The following is an 18,373-nucleotide window of genomic DNA, read 5'->3' as shown; positions in this document are numbered from 1 at the left end:
GTCACAGCGGCACCTCTGTGGCTGTGTCCTGGAGCCCCAGAGCAGCTGTGATGTCAGAAAGGGGCTGTGTGACAGCTCCGAGTGGGTTGTGTGAGGTCACAGATGGGGCTGTGACATCACAGAGTTTGTTGTGTGAGGTCACTGAGCAGATACAGCATCATAGAGGGGATTCTGTGACATCAGAAAGCAGGGTGTGGCATCACAGTGTGGCTTTATGACATCACAGTGTGGGCTGGGTGATATCACTTAGTGGGTTGTGATGTCAGAGAGCACTGTGACATTAGAGGTTAGTTGTACAGCATCACAGAGAGGGTTGTGACATCACAGAGCAGACTGTGACACCACATGGTTGTGATATGAAATCCTAGAGTGGGCAATGACATCATAGAAGAGCCATGTGACATCTCAGGACAGGTTGTATGACATCACAGTGCTGACTGTGACATCATAGAGTGAACAATGACATCAAATGTGGCTGTGTGACATCACAGGAGGCTATGTGACATCACGAGATAGTTTTGTGGCATATAGGAAGAGATGTGACATCACAGAAAGGTGGTGTGATATCCCGGGGCAGGTTGTGTGACACCACTGAGTGGGCTGTGACATCACAGGTGGCTGTGTGACATCTCGAGGTCACTGGGGAAGTCACTCTCCACCAAACCCCCCTCACAGTTCCCCCCAGAGAAGTCCAACGCTGCCCTTGCAGCAGCCTGTCTGCACAGAAACACTTCCAGGGCTCTCTGCATTTCCCTTCCCTCACTCTTGCCTCACTCACTCACCTCCCAAAAACACACTTGGTGCTTTCAGCTGCAAGGAGTTCAAAGCTTCTCTGTCCTTCAGCAGCTGCTCTAATTCTGCCTTCAGCCAACTCTGGGTTTGTGTTTATTGTAGAACTCCCTGTGTGTCTGAAACATTCCTTGTGTGGTTCTGCCTTGGGGAAGGGGAACCTCCTTGGTGGCACCTTGGACTTGGCACACACTTGAGGAGAGTGTCTGTTTTCCATGGGGAAACTCAGCAGTTTTAGATTGCTAAAATCAAAGAAGGAAAACCCCTCTTTGCCTGAGTGCAGCCAGTTCTGTGAGCAAAGCAGGTCCCAGGGGAGTGAGGAGAGACAGGATGGGGCTGGGGAATGTGGAGCAAGGTTGTCCCCACTGGGTCAGACCTCAAGGCACAGCTTCTCTGACCTGTCCAGACCTCCTTAGGAGAGACCCTGGATCAATATCCAATGAATGCTGCAATCATCTCTGCTCTAAAGAGAACAGGAATAAAAGACACCTTTAAAATAGGAACACATATTTCTTAGAAGTTCTTTGAACTATTTATACAGAACTATTGTAAGAAACTTTCCTAAGAACTGCACCAGACCAGAGGGAAATCAAGGCACAGACATGGGTTGTTAGGATTTCTTTGATCTTAATGAGCCCCGTGGTGCATTTGGAGCTGAGCCCTTGAACCTCAGGGCCTGAGAGGAGATTGCAGAAACTTTTCCTGGAGTCAAAGTCAGAGGAAAAACCCAAAGTTTCTTGACGCATTAATGGTTCCCACTGAGGTCCATCCCCAACACAGGCTCCTCATGGACTCCTTGGAGGAGAGAACTGGAGGCCAGGATTGCACAAAAATCTCCCAGAAACTCAGTGTGGGATGGAAAATCCAAAGTAGCTGAAAAAACCCTGAGTATCTCAAAGTATTGATGAGCCCCACTGAGTGTCAATGCAAAGCTCCCAAGGGACTCATTAAAGCAGATAATTGGAGCCATGATTGCACAAACTTCTCAGAGACTCAGTGTGGGAAGGAAAAAGGAAAGTACCTTAAGAACCTGAAGTACCTTGAAGCATTAATGAGCTCACTGAGTGTTGTTACTGACAAAGCCTCTCAAGGGACTAATTACAGCAGATAATTGGAGGCCAGGATTGCACAAAGCTCTCAAAGACTCCAAAGCAAAAGCCAAAGTCCTTTGAAAAAGCTGCAGTCCCTGGGAGCATGAAGGAGCCCCCCAGGGCCATTCCTGAGCAAGGCTCCCCAGGGACTCCTTCCAGCAGATCCCTGAGGCCACTGGCATGTGGGCTAGTGGGGATGCTGAGGGCAGGCCAAGGGGGTGACAGTGGCCAGCCTTGCTGGGGCTGTGCCAGGAGGCCCCAGGGCCTCAGGACAAGGTGTCTCCTCACAGCCCTTGCTGGCACAGCATTGGCTGCTGTGGCCCAGGGCACCAAGACTTGGCTTCTCTTTGTCCCCACCTGTCATCAGTGCCTCCAGTTCTCTGCTCTGCCTGGGGCCTGGGGACACTTTCTCAGTCATGTCCCTCAGTGGGACCCATTAAAAGTGAAAGAAACTTTGGAGTTGGATTCTGACTTGGAGTTCTTGAGAGCTTTCTTCCCCTCCCTCTCAGGGACTGATGTTCAGGGCCTCAGCACAAAGCCCCAAGAGGCTCATTAAAGTCCTGATGCTGTGTCTGTGCTGCTGAGCTGGGCCAGGCTCCTGGCACAGAGGCAGCTCCTGGAAACCAAGAAGAGCTTCAAAAGCACATTTCTCTTGCTGAGCAGCTCTTCTGCCAGCCCAGCAGGGCTGGGGCACTGCCTGCAGCCACCCTGGGCACAGCCCAGAGGCACAGAGAGCTTCAATCAGTCAGGGCTGGGAAGGTGCTGAGAAGTGCCTGGGGCAGAATCACTGCCAGCCCTTGACACAGGAAGCCTCTGGCTGCAGGACAATGCAGCTGCAGCTCCTGGAGGCATCTCCTCAAGCTGGAACATGCCAGTGCCTACAGACTCTGTGAGTACATTCTCTGCCTGTCCCTTGTGTAGAGCAGCCAGGGGTGCCCAGGGCTGTCCTGCAGAGCAGGGTCCTGCAGCCCAGGGCGCTGTGCTGGGGCAGGGACTCTGCTGCCTGCCAGGGACAGCTCTCAGCCGGCCCGGGGAGCTGCTCCCAGCGCTGGGGAGAAGCTGTGGGGGGAAGGAGCCACCCTGAGCAGGGCAGGTGCTGCTGCTGAGAGGGGCTGTGTGGGGCAGGGCTGCTTCCAGCTCCAGACCTGCCTGGGCACAGCTCCGGAGGACACTTCCCAAAAGAAGCTGAGACTCGGATTGCTGTCAAGATCAGGAGCTTTCCTGAGATTGTTTTCAATTTCTTTCTTTAAGCAGGGTGGGAAAGCTGGGATGATGACAAAAAGATTTTTGCTTTTTATAATTTTTTAATATATTTTTAGGTCTGTAAACTATTACTATATAGATATAAAATTAGAATCCTTAATTAACTCTATTAAACTACTATTATATACTTATATAACTATTATCCTTAATTAACTCTAGTATGTTTCCTAACCTTTCTCTTAGATTTTAGAACAATAATCTCATCTTCTAAATACATTTCTGAAATACTAAATAGTCTTATCATCAGGGAGAGGAGCTACAAGAAGAACATATTGTTTTTTAACCAGAATATGAACAGTCATAACAGAAAGTGGGGCAAAGTAGCCCTTGGACCTGCTCCAGTGGGTTGACCCTAGGGTGTGTAACTGGGGCAACTGAATCTCCTATTGAATGTTTCTGTTAAATATCCTAATTAGTCAACCTTAATAAATTGTTGAAATAAGGGGCCGGGTGTCCCACATCTCCACTTGGACACCTGGAAGCTTTCAATAAAAGTCTGTTTCTTACTTTACTGTTCTAACACTGTTGCAAGGAGTTTTTTTCTCTTTTTATTTTAGATAACAAGGGATAAGCAGAAGAGAAATTGTAATCCCAGAATCACAGAACATTCTGAGTTGAAAGAGATACGCCAGGATTATCAAAGTAATATCTGAACATTTACAGATTTGCCAGAATTGTAAGTTTGGGTGCTCAGTCTCTCTGCTGGGAGCCTCCTAAACAGCCTAAATGCACTGCTCTGATATTGTCATTGGTATCTGGGGCTCTCAGGGAGCCTCTGGCATCTGCAGCAGCTGAGTCAGGCCCTGCCCTTGGGATTGCTGCCAGGCAGGTGTGTCCATGGGAATGGGGTGTCCCAGCTTCCCTGTGACCTGTGGGGCTGTGGGCAAAGCAGTCCATGGGAAAGGGGAATGAGCTGAGCCTCCCTCCCTGAGATCCCATCATGGGCACACCTGGGGATCTCCTTGCTGTGTCCTTCCAAGCTCTGAGCTGCCCTCCTGGCTGCAAATCTGTGCCAGAGCCTCTCAGAGTTCCCTGAATGTCCCACGGGGAAGGGCAGAGATGCCACAGGTGAGGAAATGCTGTTGGCTCTGCCAAGGGAGCTGTGAGTGTCCTTGGCAGACGGGGGTGCTGAGACCTTGCCCAGAGACCTTTAGAGAGGGTGAGACATTCAGGGATCCCTCTGCTCTGGGCAGGCTCTGGTTTATGCCAGGGTGACACAGGAGTGTGATTGTGCTCTGATTCCAGCCAAAGGTGCAAACCCAGGGCAGTTGGGAACAAGCCCATCCAGCCCCTCACCTTCCCTAAGGCACAGGGAATCCTTTGCCTCTCACATCTCTCAGTGGGAAACTCTGAGTGCAGCAGAAATGCTGGGGATTTCTAACCTCAGAGAAACAGGAATGATTTGTGGGTAGGAAAACAATTTGTAAAACCAACTCCTGCTATACTTGAGAAGTGTGTATGCAGATGGCAAGAGGCCCATCTGCATTAGGAGTAATGCCCCGACATATCCTGAATTTCCAGCCATGTCCCTCTCCAGCATGGCTACAAACCCAGGGCAGCAGGGCAGGGATGGCTCCTGGAGAGCCCCCAGGCACAGGCCTGGCTGCTCCTGGCACACTCAGACAGCACAGCTGGAGCTCAGTCAGGGACCTGGGTGAAGTTTTCCCAGAGCAGGAACAAGGGTGGGTGAGTCCCAGCGGGACAGTCTACAGGGAATGGCCCAAGTTTGACTCAAAGCAGCCTCTCCTGACTTGCCACTGTCCTTTGTCCATGAACAGGTCCCCATGTGCAGCCACAGCAAATGTCCAACAGCAGCTCCATCAGCCACTTCCTCCTGCTGGCACTGGCAGACACGCAGCAGCTGCAGCTCCTGCACTTCTGCCTCTTCCTGGGCATCTCCCTGGCTGCCCTCCTGGGCAACGGCCTCATCATCAGCGCCGTAGCCTGCAGCCACCACCTGCACAGCCCCATGTTCTTCTTCCTGCTCAACCTGGCCCTCACTGACCTGGGCTCCATCTGTACCACTGTGCCCAAAGCCATGCACAATTCCCTCTGGGACACCAGAGACATCTCCTACACAGGATGTGCTGCACAGCTCTTTTTTTTTGTTTTCTGTGCTGCAACAGAGTATTTTCTCATGACCATCATGTGCTACGACCGCTACGTGTCCATCTGCAAACCCCTGCACTATGAGACCCTCCTGGGCAGCAGAGCTTGTGCCTACATGGCAGCAGCTGCCTGGGCCAGTGGCTTTCTCAATGCTCTGCTTCACACAGCCAATACATTTTCCCTGCCCCTGTGCCATGGCAATACCCTGGGCCAGTTCTTCTGTGAAATCCCACAGATCCTCAAGCTCTCCTGCTCCAAATCCTACCTCAGGGAACTTGGATTTCTTGTGATTACTGCCAGTTTATCATTTTGTTGTTCTGTGTTCATTGTTTTCTCCTATGTGCAGATCTTCAGGGCTGTGCTGAGGATCCCCTCTGAGCAGGGATGGCACAAAGCCTTTTCCACCTGCCTCCCTCACCTGGCCGTGCTCTCCTTGTTCCTCAGCACTATCATGTTTGCTCACCTGAAGCCTCCCTCCATCTCCTCCCCATCCCTGGATCTGGCAGTGTCAGTTCTGTACTCAGTGGTGCCTCCAGCCCTGAACCCCCTCATCTACAGCTTGAGGAACCAGGAGCTCAAGGCTGCAGTGTGGACACTGATGACTGGATGGTTTCGGAAACATTAAACTGCTGGCCAGTTTCTGCCAGTCACTTGTAATAAAAGTAATGTTTGATACTTCTTGTTCGTCTCATTTTGGATGTTTCCTTTGTTTTAATTTATAGATCTTGTCCAAAATAAAATACCATTGTTTGTGCCATTTCTCATTTTGTTTCTCTCCACCATCCCTGTGGCCACAGACTGTGTTCATGAGGGGCTGTGCTTTTGGTGCTTTTAAATGAAGTAAAGGATCTCCCAGCAAAGTTTTCTCCAGAGATCCCCCTTTTGTTCCCTTCTCTGGAGCTGCAGCAGCAGTGTCTGTGTGCAGAGCTGGGGCAGATCAGTGCTGGCACAGCAGCTGTGCCCAGGAGCAGCAGCACTTGGTGTTGCCAGTGCTGCTCCCGTGCCACTGCCCCGCTGCCCTCCTGGCCCTGGTGTTGCTGCAGGGCCTGAGTGCTCTCGGGGCCGGGCACAGCCCTGGGGGTGGCAGTGCCGGGGCTGCAGCAGGGACAGGCCATGGGCACTGCTGGGGCAGCGCTGACGCCTCAGGGCAGGGCCTGGGGGCTCCAGGCTCCTTGCCCAGGCTCTCTCAAGAACACGCCCAGGCCAAAGCTCAGAAAACCCCCGTGAGCAGCCCCAGGGTGGCCATGGGCAGGCTGGGGGCAAACAGCATGGCTGGGGCTCTGCAAGGTCCCTGGGGGAGATGGGAAGGAGCAGCAGAGCAGGGGCTGATCCATCCCCACTGTGCTGGACACCCCAGGGCAGCGTCCCAGAGCGTCCTCATGGAGCTGCCAACAACATCCCCCCTGTGCAGCCCTGGGCTCTCCCCCAGCTCAGAGAGGTGCCGCATCCTTGCAGGCACAGACACGGCAGCACTGGCTCAGGAGCCCCTGTTTGCACTGCCCAGAGCAGGCGTCAGCACCCCCATGGTGCTGCTGTGGGGAGATGAACCTGAGGGAGCACAAATGCCATCAGCCCCTGGGGCCAGGAAGGGCTGGGGGACGGGAGGGAAACCACTCAGGGTTGTAGTGGCCTCTGAAGTCACACAGAAAGTTTGTTCCCATGAGCTGTGAGTTTCCTGTGCCACTGCAGATGTTGTAGCTCAGAGCCAGGGCTGTCTGGCAGCCACCCCCAAACTGCCCTGAGCATTTTTTTTGCTTCATTTTTGCTTTCTTTACTCTTCCTGCTCCAGATTTCTTATTATTTTACACCCCTCTTCCCTGCCCTGCAAACAGCCCATCCCTGTTTGCCCTTTCCTCTCTGGCCCCACTGCCCATTTCAGTTCCCCACTTGGCACCATGGGAACGTCCCTTGGGGAGCAGGATCATCCTACAAGTGCTCCAGGAATTGTCTGCAGGGTCCTGCAGTGCCTCGTGCTGCTCCCTTGCCGGAGGTAGCACAGGCCAGGGGGGCACATCTGGGCTGCCATATCTGGCTGTGGGGCTCCCTGTTCTGGGCAATGAGGCGGAGCTGCAGAGGCCCTGCAGGACTGACAGGATGAGCTTTGGGGCCTGTGTGGAGAAGCTGAGGGACCTGGGCTGCTGGTCCTTCTGAAGAAGAGGCCCAGGGCTCATCTTGTACCTGCTCCAACGGTGGTTTCAGGGAATCACAGAATCAGAGAGGCTGGAAAGACCTTGGAGATCATTAAGTCCAACTTGTGCTCTGACATCACCTTGTCTCTCCTGAGCCTCCTCTTCTGCAGGATAAACAATCCCAGTTCCATCAGCTTGTCCACACAGGACATGTGCTCCAGACCCCTCACCACCCTTGTTGCCCTTCTCTGGACATGTTCCAGCCCCTCCATGTCCTTCCTAAATTGGGGGTGAGCAGAACTGGACACAGCACTCGAGGTGCTGCCCAACCAGTGCCAAGTACAGGGGAGGAATCCCTGCCCTGCTCCTGCTGGCCACACTGTTCCTGATCCAGGCCAGGGGCCATTGGCCTTCTTGGCCACCTGGGCACACTGCTGGCTCATGCCCAGCCTGCTGTCCATCAGTGCCCCAGGTCCCTTTCTGCCTGGCTGCTGTCCAGCCACTCTGTCCCCAGCCTGTAGCACTGCAGGGGTTGTTGGGGCCAAAGTGCAGGACCTGGAACTTGGACTTGTTAAACCTCACCTTGTTGGGTTTGGGCCCTGGATCCAGCCTGTCCAGGTCCCTGTGCAGAGCCCTCCTACCCTGCAGCACATCAACACTCCCAGACAACCTGGTGTCACCACGGTTCCATGGGGCCCTAGAGTGTCACAATGGTCTCCAAGATTCCATGAAGCCTCCCAGGGTCACAGTGTCCCTTTGGTTCCATAGGACCCCTCAGTATCACAAAGTCTCTTGGATCCTTGGGCTCTGCAGTGTCCCAGTGGATCCTTGGTTCCATGAGGTCTCTCAGTGCAGCAATGCTCTCCTTGGTTCCACAGTGTCACCATGGCTTCTTGGTCCCAAGGGGCACCACAGTGTCAAACAATTTTCCTTCATTCCAGGAGTCCCTGAGGAGCAACACTGGCCCCTTGGTTCCATGGGGCCCTGCAGTGTCCCAATGGGCCCATCATGACACGAGGTCCTGCTCTGTCACAATGCTCTGCATGGTTCCACAAGGCCCTGCAGTGTCACAGGGGCCTCTTGGTTCCATGAGGCCTCAGAGTGCCACAGTGAATCCCTTGGTGGTGCAGTGCCACAATGGAGTCCTGGTTATACAAGATCCTGCAGTGTCACCAGGACATGGGGCCTGGTTACACAAGATCCTGCAGTGTCACCAGGGACCCTTGGTTCCATGGGGCACCACAGTGTCACAGGTGTTCCCTTAGTTCCAGCCGTCCTTGCAATGGAACAATGGCCCCTTGATCCCACTGGGGCCCAGGGTCTCACCAGGGTCTCCTTGGTTCCACAGTGACCCCTTGGTTCCACAAGGCCCAGCAGTGTCACAGTGGCCTCTGTGGTTCCACGAGGACCCCGACTGTCACCATGGACTCTGTGCTTCCATGTAGCCCCACGGTGCCACAGTGGCCCCGTCACAATCTGCAAAGTGGGATTCTTTTGTTGGATCTTAGAGTACAAAAGATTATCAGCAAACCAAGGACTTAAACAAGAAAACACACTTTATTGAGTGCTCATCAGCACTAATATGCAATAGAGCTAAAAGAAGAGAAAGCAAAGCATAAGGAACAGAGAGTAAGGGGATTATAGCTACCAACATCGAAGTCCACTCAGCCGTCCAACAACCCAGAGTCTTCTGTTTGTTGGGGAGATCTCAAAGGAAGGTAAGTTTGGGGTATAATTTTATAGTCTTTTGCAAAGCGAGGGGCGCAGGGCCAAAACCAGAGGAGATTGATGAGCATTGTGATGGATTCCATGGTGCAGGGGGCAGGTGTAGGGTACAGAGCAAACCACACCTTGCAAGCCTTTGTCCACCAGCAGGAATGAGGGCCATGAGTCATAGAAACCCATTGCACAGGGTACCACTCACAAACCTCTGCTCGCCAGCAGGATCGAGGGCAGTGTACCGTGCAACCACCTGCAAACAATCACTTAGCAAACATCCACCTCAGCTAGGCCCAAACCCCCAAACCAAGTCCCTTGTGATATTCAGGGTCTCAGTCTCTGTTCTTGAGACGGTTGTGAGACAGATGACAGAGTCTTTGGACTGTCTCTTACAGCCCCTCAATGTCACAATGGACCATTGGTTCCATGCAGCCCTGCAGTGTCACAAAGGCCTCTTGGTTTCACGAGGCCCCACAGTATCCCAATGGTCCTCTTGGTTCTGTGGGGACCACAATGGTCTCACTGTTCCATGAGGCCTCACAGTGTCACAATGCTTTGTTTATTTCATGGTGCCCCACAGTGTCACAACTGCCCCTTGGTTCCATGGGGCCCTGTGCTGGTGCATTCCCCCCTCCCCTTCTCAGGCCGCCCTGCCAGCTGAGAAATGCTCCTTGGGCCTGGGCCTTGGCCAACAGCCCCTGGGCTCATCTCCTCTGCAGCTCATCAGAAACAATGTCTGCTCCCAGGCACTGCTGCTGCCCAAGCAGCTCCTGCTTGCTTCAGGAGCAGCCCTGGGAACTGTTTCTGTTCCCTGCGTGGCACAACATCCCTGTTCTCAGCCTTGCAAAGAAAGCTGTTGATGCCAAGTGTGGCCAGGATGAAACATTGCTGTGCCTGAAGCCCCTCTCTTGGGGCCCTACAAACAGCGCTCCAAAAGGAGCCCCTTGCAGCTCTCCTGGGCCAGCCACCTCCCTCTGAGTGGGGCCTCTGTGAGCCGGGAACTCTCCTGTTTGCTGCACTCGGGGCATCCCCGAACAAGGACGGAGCCTGGGCCGATCCCCCCACTCCTCCAGGCTCAGCCCTTTGCCCGCTGGGGAGATGCCAAAGCATCCACAGGGAGCATTTCCCTGCCCTGCAGGGGAATTTCTCACAGCTGCCTTGCACTGCCTCTTTGTGTCTGTGTGCACACACCAGTGCTGTGCCCTGGAAAATGTGGCAGAAATGCTGCTCTCAGAGGGGCTGGAGTGCCTTGGAGATCTCAGTCAGTCAGGCCTGTGAGTGAGGGTAAGTCATGAGGTATAACCTAGATAAGTTAAATGCTGCCTAGTGTTCTTCTTTTGCTCCATTGTTATGTTTAATATAAATTATAAGCTAATTTAAATACTGTTTAGTATTATTCCTCTGCTACTTCGCTAAGTCATAGGTTATAAGTTAGGTTAAATACAGTAAATGCTGTTGTTTTGCTAAATTGTGACATTTCAGGTTTCAGTTAAGGTTAAGGTATAACTGAAGTCCTGTTCAGTTTGAGCTCTGTTAAGTGAGCCAACTCTGGGATGTTGTCATGTGTTGTCATACAGCTGTACTGTGATGTCACAGAAGACTATGATGTCAAAAATTCAACCTGTGATGTCACAGTCTGTTCTGTGATGTCACATCCTGGTCTGTGATGTCACAGAGCCACCCTCTATGATGGCAGTGTCTGTTCTGTGGCCTCACACCATCCTTCATGATGTCACAGCCAACTCTGTGATGTCATAACCCCATCAGTGATGTCACACAACCATCTCTGTGATGTCATACAGATACCCTGTAATGTCACTGCACATACTTTGACCTCACAACCAGGTCTATGATGTCATACAGCCATGCCATGATGTCACAGCCTTCTCTGTGACATCACACAGTCCCCTCTATGATGCCATAGCTGCCCAGTGACCTCACACAACAAACTCTGTCATGTCACAGCCCCAGCTGTGACCTCACACAACCCACTCTGAGCTGTCACACAGCCCCTTTCTGACATCACAGCTGCTCTGGGGCTCCAGGACACAGCCACAGAGGTGCTGCTGGGACACAGCCCCCTCTGGGACATCCCCCAGCCCCTGCCAGTGCTGAGCCCCTGGGAACTCTGTCTGGGCCTGCTCGTGTCCCTGAGCTGCCCTGGCAGGGCCCCAGCCCTGCTGGGCTGTGCTCAGGAGCTGCTCCTGGCCAGAGCTGTCTCTCTGCTGTGGTCTGTTCCCTTGGCAACATCTGCACCATTGCAGTGGCCTGTTTCCATGGCAACCATCACAGCCCCTGTTGCTATGGTCAGTCCCTTGGCAGCTCCATGGAGACCCCATGCCAGGGCTGGTTGCCATGGACACCAGCTCAGGCCTGGAGCCAGAGCCCATTGCCATGGCAACCATTTGCAGTCCCATCCCCAGGCTCATGGGATCACAGAGCCACAGAATTGGCTGAGTTGGGAGGGACCCATGGGGATCCTCCAGTCCAACTGCTGGCCCTGCACAGGACACCCCAACAATCCCAGCCTGGGCCTGGCAGCGCTGGCCAAACGCTGCTGGAGCTCAGCCAGCCCTGGAGCTGGGAGCCTTCCCTGGGGAGCCTGTTCAGTGCCCCAGCAGCCTCGCGGGAAAAACCTTTTCCTCACATCCAGCCTAAACCTGCCCGCCTCAGCTCCAGCCGCTCCCTCCACTCCTGTCCCTGGGCACCAGAGGGAAGAGGTTCCTGCAGCCCCCAGCCAGGGACCCACTCCCAAGCCTGCTGCCATGGCAATCAGGCCTGGCACCAGCTGGGATGCTCGGTTTCCATGGGCTGGGCTTCAGGAATGGCATTCCCCAATTTCCTGCTCCCACTGAAACCATGCTGCCGCTCGCTTCCCTCCCACCTCCCATGGAAAGCAGAAAAGGCAAAGATCCCATGCTGGGATAAGAACAATTTATTGAGAACAGCAGTGAGATGAGGAATGAACATGAACAGAAACAATTTGGATAACAGAAGGGATAAGACAAAGTATTTACAGGGAAAACCTAAACACTACCTACTGGCTCATCCTGGCCACATATTACCTCCTTCTTGGAAAGGACACCCTGGGTTGGGTGTGGAGCCACTCCTCCCGTGCAGTTTTGTGGGGCTTTTCCTCCGCATTGGATTCCTGCATCGCAGAGCTGCTGAAATCAGCATCTTCCACGTGTTTCCGCCGTGGGGATTTGTCCTCCCTGGTCGCCATTCTCAGCTCCTTGTCTGGGGGAGGAAGGACAAGGAGAGGATGGGATTTGCCTCCGTGCCAGAGGGAAGGGGAAGGAGATCCCCCCAGTGCGTCCCCGGCAGGACGGCGTCGGCAGCGGGGTTGTCCTGCAGCCGGGGGCCAGGCTGGGCTGGGAGATGGAGCAGGAGAGAGGGGGAAAGGGGCACTGACTTCCTCCTCACCTGTCTGGGTGTCCTGGGGCATCTTCCTCTTCCTCGCAGCCTCCTTCTCCATCCGGCCAAGGTTTGGGAATGAGAAATCCTGGTTTAGGAGAAAACAACGAATGAGCAACATTCAGTTTGAAGTTCCATTTTTCCAAGTCCATCTCTAGAAGTCACCGGATATCTGGGGTGGCTTGGTTTGAAAGGAAAGGTGTTTGCTAAGGAAGGCAGAAATCTCCACTGAAATTGATAAAAATGTAAACAGCCCACCCCCTCCGAATTTTTATAATCTTGATATCAAAGTGCTCTCAAATAAAGATATAGGAATAGAAATAATAGTTCTTTATTAAAGAAAGGAAAATGAAAATGCAGCAGGACAAAAAAACAAGAACAACAACAAAAAATAAAAAAACACACAGAAGCAACCCACTGACAGATGCAAATACAACCTTACATCCCATTGGTCAGGGTTTTGGAAGCACTCCGATTAAAAAGTGGCTGCACTCCTCCTGGAGTGACAGATGTGGTTCTGTTTAAGCAATGATCCCGTAGAAGATTGTAGCTTACCTCTGAAGTTCTGGTGCTGTAGATGGGTCCGGTCTCTCCTCTGGGAATCCAGTGCAGAAAGACTGCCTGTGGTGTTCTGATGCTCTGATTATATCCATGCAGGAATGCTTGGCTCCTCCCCCTGGGTGGAGCATCTCACAATGGGATGATGTCATTTTATCAGTCCTGCAGTGAGACTCAATGGCCCATTAACAGAAGATATCCCCCTGGAGGGAGGATGGGTGGTGGAAGAGATAAAGAACACTGCCCCACCTGGTTTTAACAGCTGGCCCATTAACAGAAGACATCCCCCAGGGATGGGTCATGAAATAGATAAAAAAAACTGCTCTACCAGGTTTTAACAGATGGTGATAGAATACATACTTTTGGTTACATCTTGCATTGCAACCTAAGACATGGGGTCTTAAAACTTTTACACCACCAAAATTCAGCCCTAAAAAGGCCATGCAGGATTTCCCTATCTCTGTTCTCTCCCTTTTGGTGTTCAGGGTTTCCCCCCTGTCCCAGCTCCTGGGAGTCACGCTTGTACTGGGGGTCCCCCATCTACTCGGTCCCTGCCCTGCCCAGGCTGCTGGGAGTGCCAGGAATCTAAACAGTTCCCCCATTTCCATCTCCCCACTTAGGGATGCTGAAAGTTTTTGGGGTCCCAGGGTCCCTGTTCCCCTTATTCCCTTCTTGGGGTTGCAGGGGGTCCATTGAGGGCCCCCTGCCCCTCTCCAGGCAATTGAGGCTCCCGCGAATTGTGGCTCTCCCCCTCTCTGGGCTCCCAATTTTGGTGTCCTGGGGGACACAGGACTCTGCTCCTCCAGGCTGCCTCTGCCAGGAGCTGCCACTGGGAACCTCAAATGTCCCCCAAAGGGCATTTTCCACTCAGCTTTGGAAGTTCTTCATTCTCCAATCATCACGCTCAAAAACCCAACCCAGGGACCCCCCCAGGATATCTGGGCCAAGATCCCCCTCCCTGGTCACCTGTGGGATGGGGGGTAATGATCCCACGGATGGGGGGCTGTAAATTCAGGCAGTGAATCCCAGCTCCACTGGGATATACTGGGCGTGAGATCATACTGGGATAACAAGCACCTGACTGGGATTACTGGGAGTGTCTGGGAATGGCTATGGACATGCTGAGGGAAACTGGGACATATTGGGAGTGTCTGTGATCATACTGGGGATGACTGGGAACACACTGGGAACAATGGGAACCATGCTGGGGACAACTGGGAACAACTGGGAGTGACTGGGTCTGCACTGGGGGCAACTGGGCATGACTGGGACTGTGCTGGGAGCAGCTGGGATAATCTGTGGAGGGACTGGGACTGTACTGGGGGCAACTGGGTGCAACTGGGATCACACTGAGAGGAACAGGGAGTGACTGGAACCACGCTGAGGTCAACTGGCATCCTACTGGGAGCAACTGGGAGCAGCTGGGCCATGTGTGGAAGGACTGGGACCATACTGGCAGCAACTGGGACTGCACTCAGGGTGACTGGGAGTGGCTGGGAGCAACTGGGATCAGGCTGGAAGCACCTGAGGAGTGAGTAGGAAGAACTGGGATAGACTGGGAGAGACTGATACCACAGTCCCACAGGTAAATGGGAGCAACTGGAAACACACAAGATAATCCTGGGAGCAGCTGTGCCCATGCTGGGGACATACAAGGATCCTAGTGGAATTAGCTGGGATCATACTGGGAGGGAATGGAAAGGTGCTGGCTGTGACTGGAACCATACTGCAGGTGACTGGGAGCAACTGGGCCCATCCTGGGAGTGAGAGGGAGTCACTCTGGCCATGACTGGAATCATGCTGGGAGGATCTGGGAGTGACTGGAACCATACTGGGGGTGACTGAGTGCAACAGCTCATTCATGGGAATGACTGCAATTGCAGTGAGAGTGACTGGGATCATCTGGGAAGTATTTTTCTGTAGATCTTCTGTCTTTCTGGTCTCCTTTTATTCTCCTTCTTCTCTTACGTACCTGGAACATTTTTGGATATATTAATGTTTCCCAAAATCTTAAGGGTTAACACTTTTGGGTTAAAGGAGCTAAGCTTGCAAAGTTAATGCTATGGTAAGAGTTTTATGTTCAATTGGATGTTGTATTAAACCATTTGCCATAGTTCCTTGATTGTCTATATTTTGCCAGTTCAATTTTGTGTCATTTTAACCTCTTAGCTCAGTTGGTCAGAGCATGGTGCCAGTATCAGCAAGGCTGTGGGTTGAATCCTTTCAGGCCATTCACTTAAGAGTTGGACTTGATGGTCCTTGTGGGTCCCTTCCTACCAAGAATATTCTTTGCATCTGTCCATGTTGAGAAGATCTGGTGGGTGTTTCTCCTGTGCACCAAATTCAAGCACAGGAACCTTTGGTTACCACCAGCATTGAAGTGTTCTGGGGTGTTACAGCCCTGCAGGCTCACAGTGACCTCTTGTTTCCATGAGGCCCCAGAGTGTCCCACTGTCCCCTTGGTTCCATGGGCCCAAGAGTGCCACAATGATCCCCGTGGTTCCACAACTTACCACAGTGTCACACTGGCCTCTTGGTTCCATAAGGATCTGGAGTGTCACACAGGTTTATGGCATTTGTCCTTGCTGCCCCTCACATCCCACTGCCCCACAAAGAGCCCCGAGCCACCCGTGAGGGACAGGCCCTGCTGTGCCAGGCCTGGGCTCAGGGCTTGGCCTTTCTGCTTCCTCCAACCCAGCCAGGGCTTGCTCAGCATTGCAGTTCCCTGCTCAGAGCCTTTGGCTCCCGGCAATCCTGGCCTCCAGGATCTGCTCTCGCCAGTCCCTGGGGAGCCTTTGGCAGTCCCTGCCCTCAGTGGGGTCCATTGAAGCTCCAAGGGACTTGGAGTTTTGCTTCTGACTCCTTGAGCAGCTTCTTCAGCCTGAAGGAGGGACAAAGGAGGATCAGGGAAAGAAAGAAACAACCACCAGGTCGAGCACCCCCTGAAATCACAGCCTCCCACCCATGGGATCATCACCCCCAATCCCACAAGTGACCGGACAGAAGGACCTCAGCCCAGATATCCCGGGGGATCCCTGGGTTGGGTTTTCTGGGAGGGATGTCTGAAAAATGAAGAACTCCAAAGCTGAGTGGAAAATGCCCCTTGGGGAATACTGTGGGGTCCCAGCATCCCTTAGTGGGGAGATGGAAATGGGGGAAAATTTTTGGATTCCTGGCACTCCCAGCAGCCAGAAGAGGTCAGGGACTGAATGCACAGGGGACCCCCAGTACAAGCAGGACCCCCAGCAGCTGGGACAGGGAGGAACCCCTGAACACCAAAAGGGAGAGACCAGACATGGGGAAGTCCTGGGAGGCATTTTCAGGGCTGAATCTTGGTGTTTGGGAGGTTTTTATGGACCCCATGTCTTGGGCTGAAATGCAAGATGTAACCAAAAGTGTGTATTCTTCACCATCTGTTAAAACCTGGTAGAGCAGTTTTCTTTATCTCTTTCATGACCCATCCCTCATAACTGGGGGATATCTTCTGTTAATGGACCAGCTGTTAAAACCGGGTGGGGCAGTGTTCTTTATCTCTTCCACCACCCATCCTCCCTCCAGGGGGATATCTTCTCTTAATGGGCCATTGAGTCTCACTGCAGGACTGATAAAATGACATCATCCCATTGTGAGATGCTCCACCCAGGGGGAGGAGCCAAGCATTCCTGACTGGATATAATCAGAGCATCAGAACACCACAGGCAGCCTTTCTCCACTGGATTCCCAGAGGAGAGACCGGATCCATCTACAGCACCAGAACTTCAGAGGTAAGCTACAATCTTCTACGGGATCATTGCTTAAACAGAACCACATCTGTGACTCCAGGAAAACTGCAGCCACCATTTTAATCGGAGTGCTTTGTTGTATTCTGACTCTGTCAGTGGGTGGTTTCTGTGTGGGGGTTTTGTTTTGTTTTGTTTTTTTGTTTTGTTTTTTTGTTGTTGTTGTTTTTTGTCCTGCTGAATTTTCATTTTCCTTTCTTTAATAAAGCACTATTATTTCTATTCCTATATCTTTATTTGAGAGCACTTTGATATCAAGATTATAAAAATTCGGAGGGGGTGGGTTGTTTCCATTTTTATCAATTTCAATGGAGATTTCTGCCTTCCTTAGGAAACACCTTTCCTTTCAAACCAAGATGCATCAGATGCCCTGACGACTTCTAGAGAGTGAATTGAAAAGAGGGACCATCAAACTCATTGTGCTCATTCCTTGTTTTCTCCCAAACCAGGATTTCCCAATCCCAAACCTTGGCTGGATGGAGAAGGAGGCTGCAAGGAAGAGGAAGATACCCCAGGACACCCAGGCAGGTGAGGAGGAAGTCAGTGCCCCTTTCCCCCTCTCTCCTGCTCCATCTCCCAGCCCAGCCTGGCCCCCGGCTGCAGGACAACCCCGCTGCCGACGCCGTCCTGCCGGGGACGCACTGGGGGGATCTCCTTCCCCTTCCCTCTGGCATGGAGGAACATCCCATCCTCTCCTTGTCCTTCCTCCTCCAGGCAAGCAGCTGAGGATGGAGAACAGGGAGGAGAAATCCCTGCAGCAGAATCTCGTGGAAGTGGCCGTCTTGAGCAGCTCCACAGCACAGGAGTCAAGGAGGAAGGAAAAGCTTCAGAGATCCCACAGGAGGAGCGGTTCCTCACCCATCCTAGAGTGCTTTGAGGAGGAAAGACCCACCCTGTGCCAGGAAGGCGGTCTGAGATCCAGCCAGGGCTCTGAGCTGGTGGTCCATGAGCAATGTCAGGATGGGGAGAAGTCCTACAAGTGCTTGGAGTGTGGGAAGAGCTTCAGCAAGAGCAACAGCCTGATCTGCCACCAGATGATCCACACTGGGGAATGGCCCTACGAGTGTCCTGAGTGTGGGAAGAGCTTCAGGTGGAGCTCTCAACTCATCATCCACCAGCGTAGCCACACTGGGGAGAGGCCCTACGAGTGTCCTGAGTGCGGGAAGAGGTTTCACAGCAGCTCCAATCTCCTCCTGCACCAGCGCATTCACACGGATGAGAGGCCCTTCCGCTGCCCTGACTGTGGGGCGGGATTCAAGCAGAACTCCCACCTTATCACCCACCAGCGCATCCACACTGGGGAGAGGCCCTATGAGTGTGGGGAATGTGGGAAGAGCTACAGCTGCAGCTCCCACCTCAATACCCACAAACGTGTCCACACTGGGGAGAGGCCCTACGAGTGTCCCCAGTGTGGGAAGAGCTTCTCAGACAAATCTAACTTGACCAGACACCAACGGAGGCACCAGTAAGGGAAGCCCTGCGAGTGCTCTAAGTGCAGGAAGAGCTTTGTGCACTGCTC

General features: G+C 52.9%; 1 protein-coding gene across 1 annotated transcript in view; it reads left to right on the top strand.

Annotated features, from left to right (window-relative positions):
• LOC131586391 (zinc finger protein 850-like) overlaps positions 1–18,373 on the top strand; it is a gene marked incomplete at both ends in the record, with an annotated part of 76,423 nt that overhangs the window by 3,933 nt on the left and 54,117 nt on the right. The window contains one exon of the mRNA XM_058853221.1: positions 17,894–18,319. Coding sequence (XP_058709204.1) covers positions 17,894–18,319 — 426 coding nt within the window. The remainder of the gene's footprint in view (positions 1–17,893; positions 18,320–18,373) is intronic.

This window comes from Poecile atricapillus, chromosome 19 (genome assembly GCF_030490865.1).
Source record: "Poecile atricapillus isolate bPoeAtr1 chromosome 19, bPoeAtr1.hap1, whole genome shotgun sequence".
Classification (NCBI taxonomy): domain Eukaryota; kingdom Metazoa; phylum Chordata; class Aves; order Passeriformes; family Paridae; genus Poecile; species Poecile atricapillus.
Note: the sequence above shows the minus strand (reverse complement) of the source record. Positions and strands in the feature narration are given on the sequence as shown.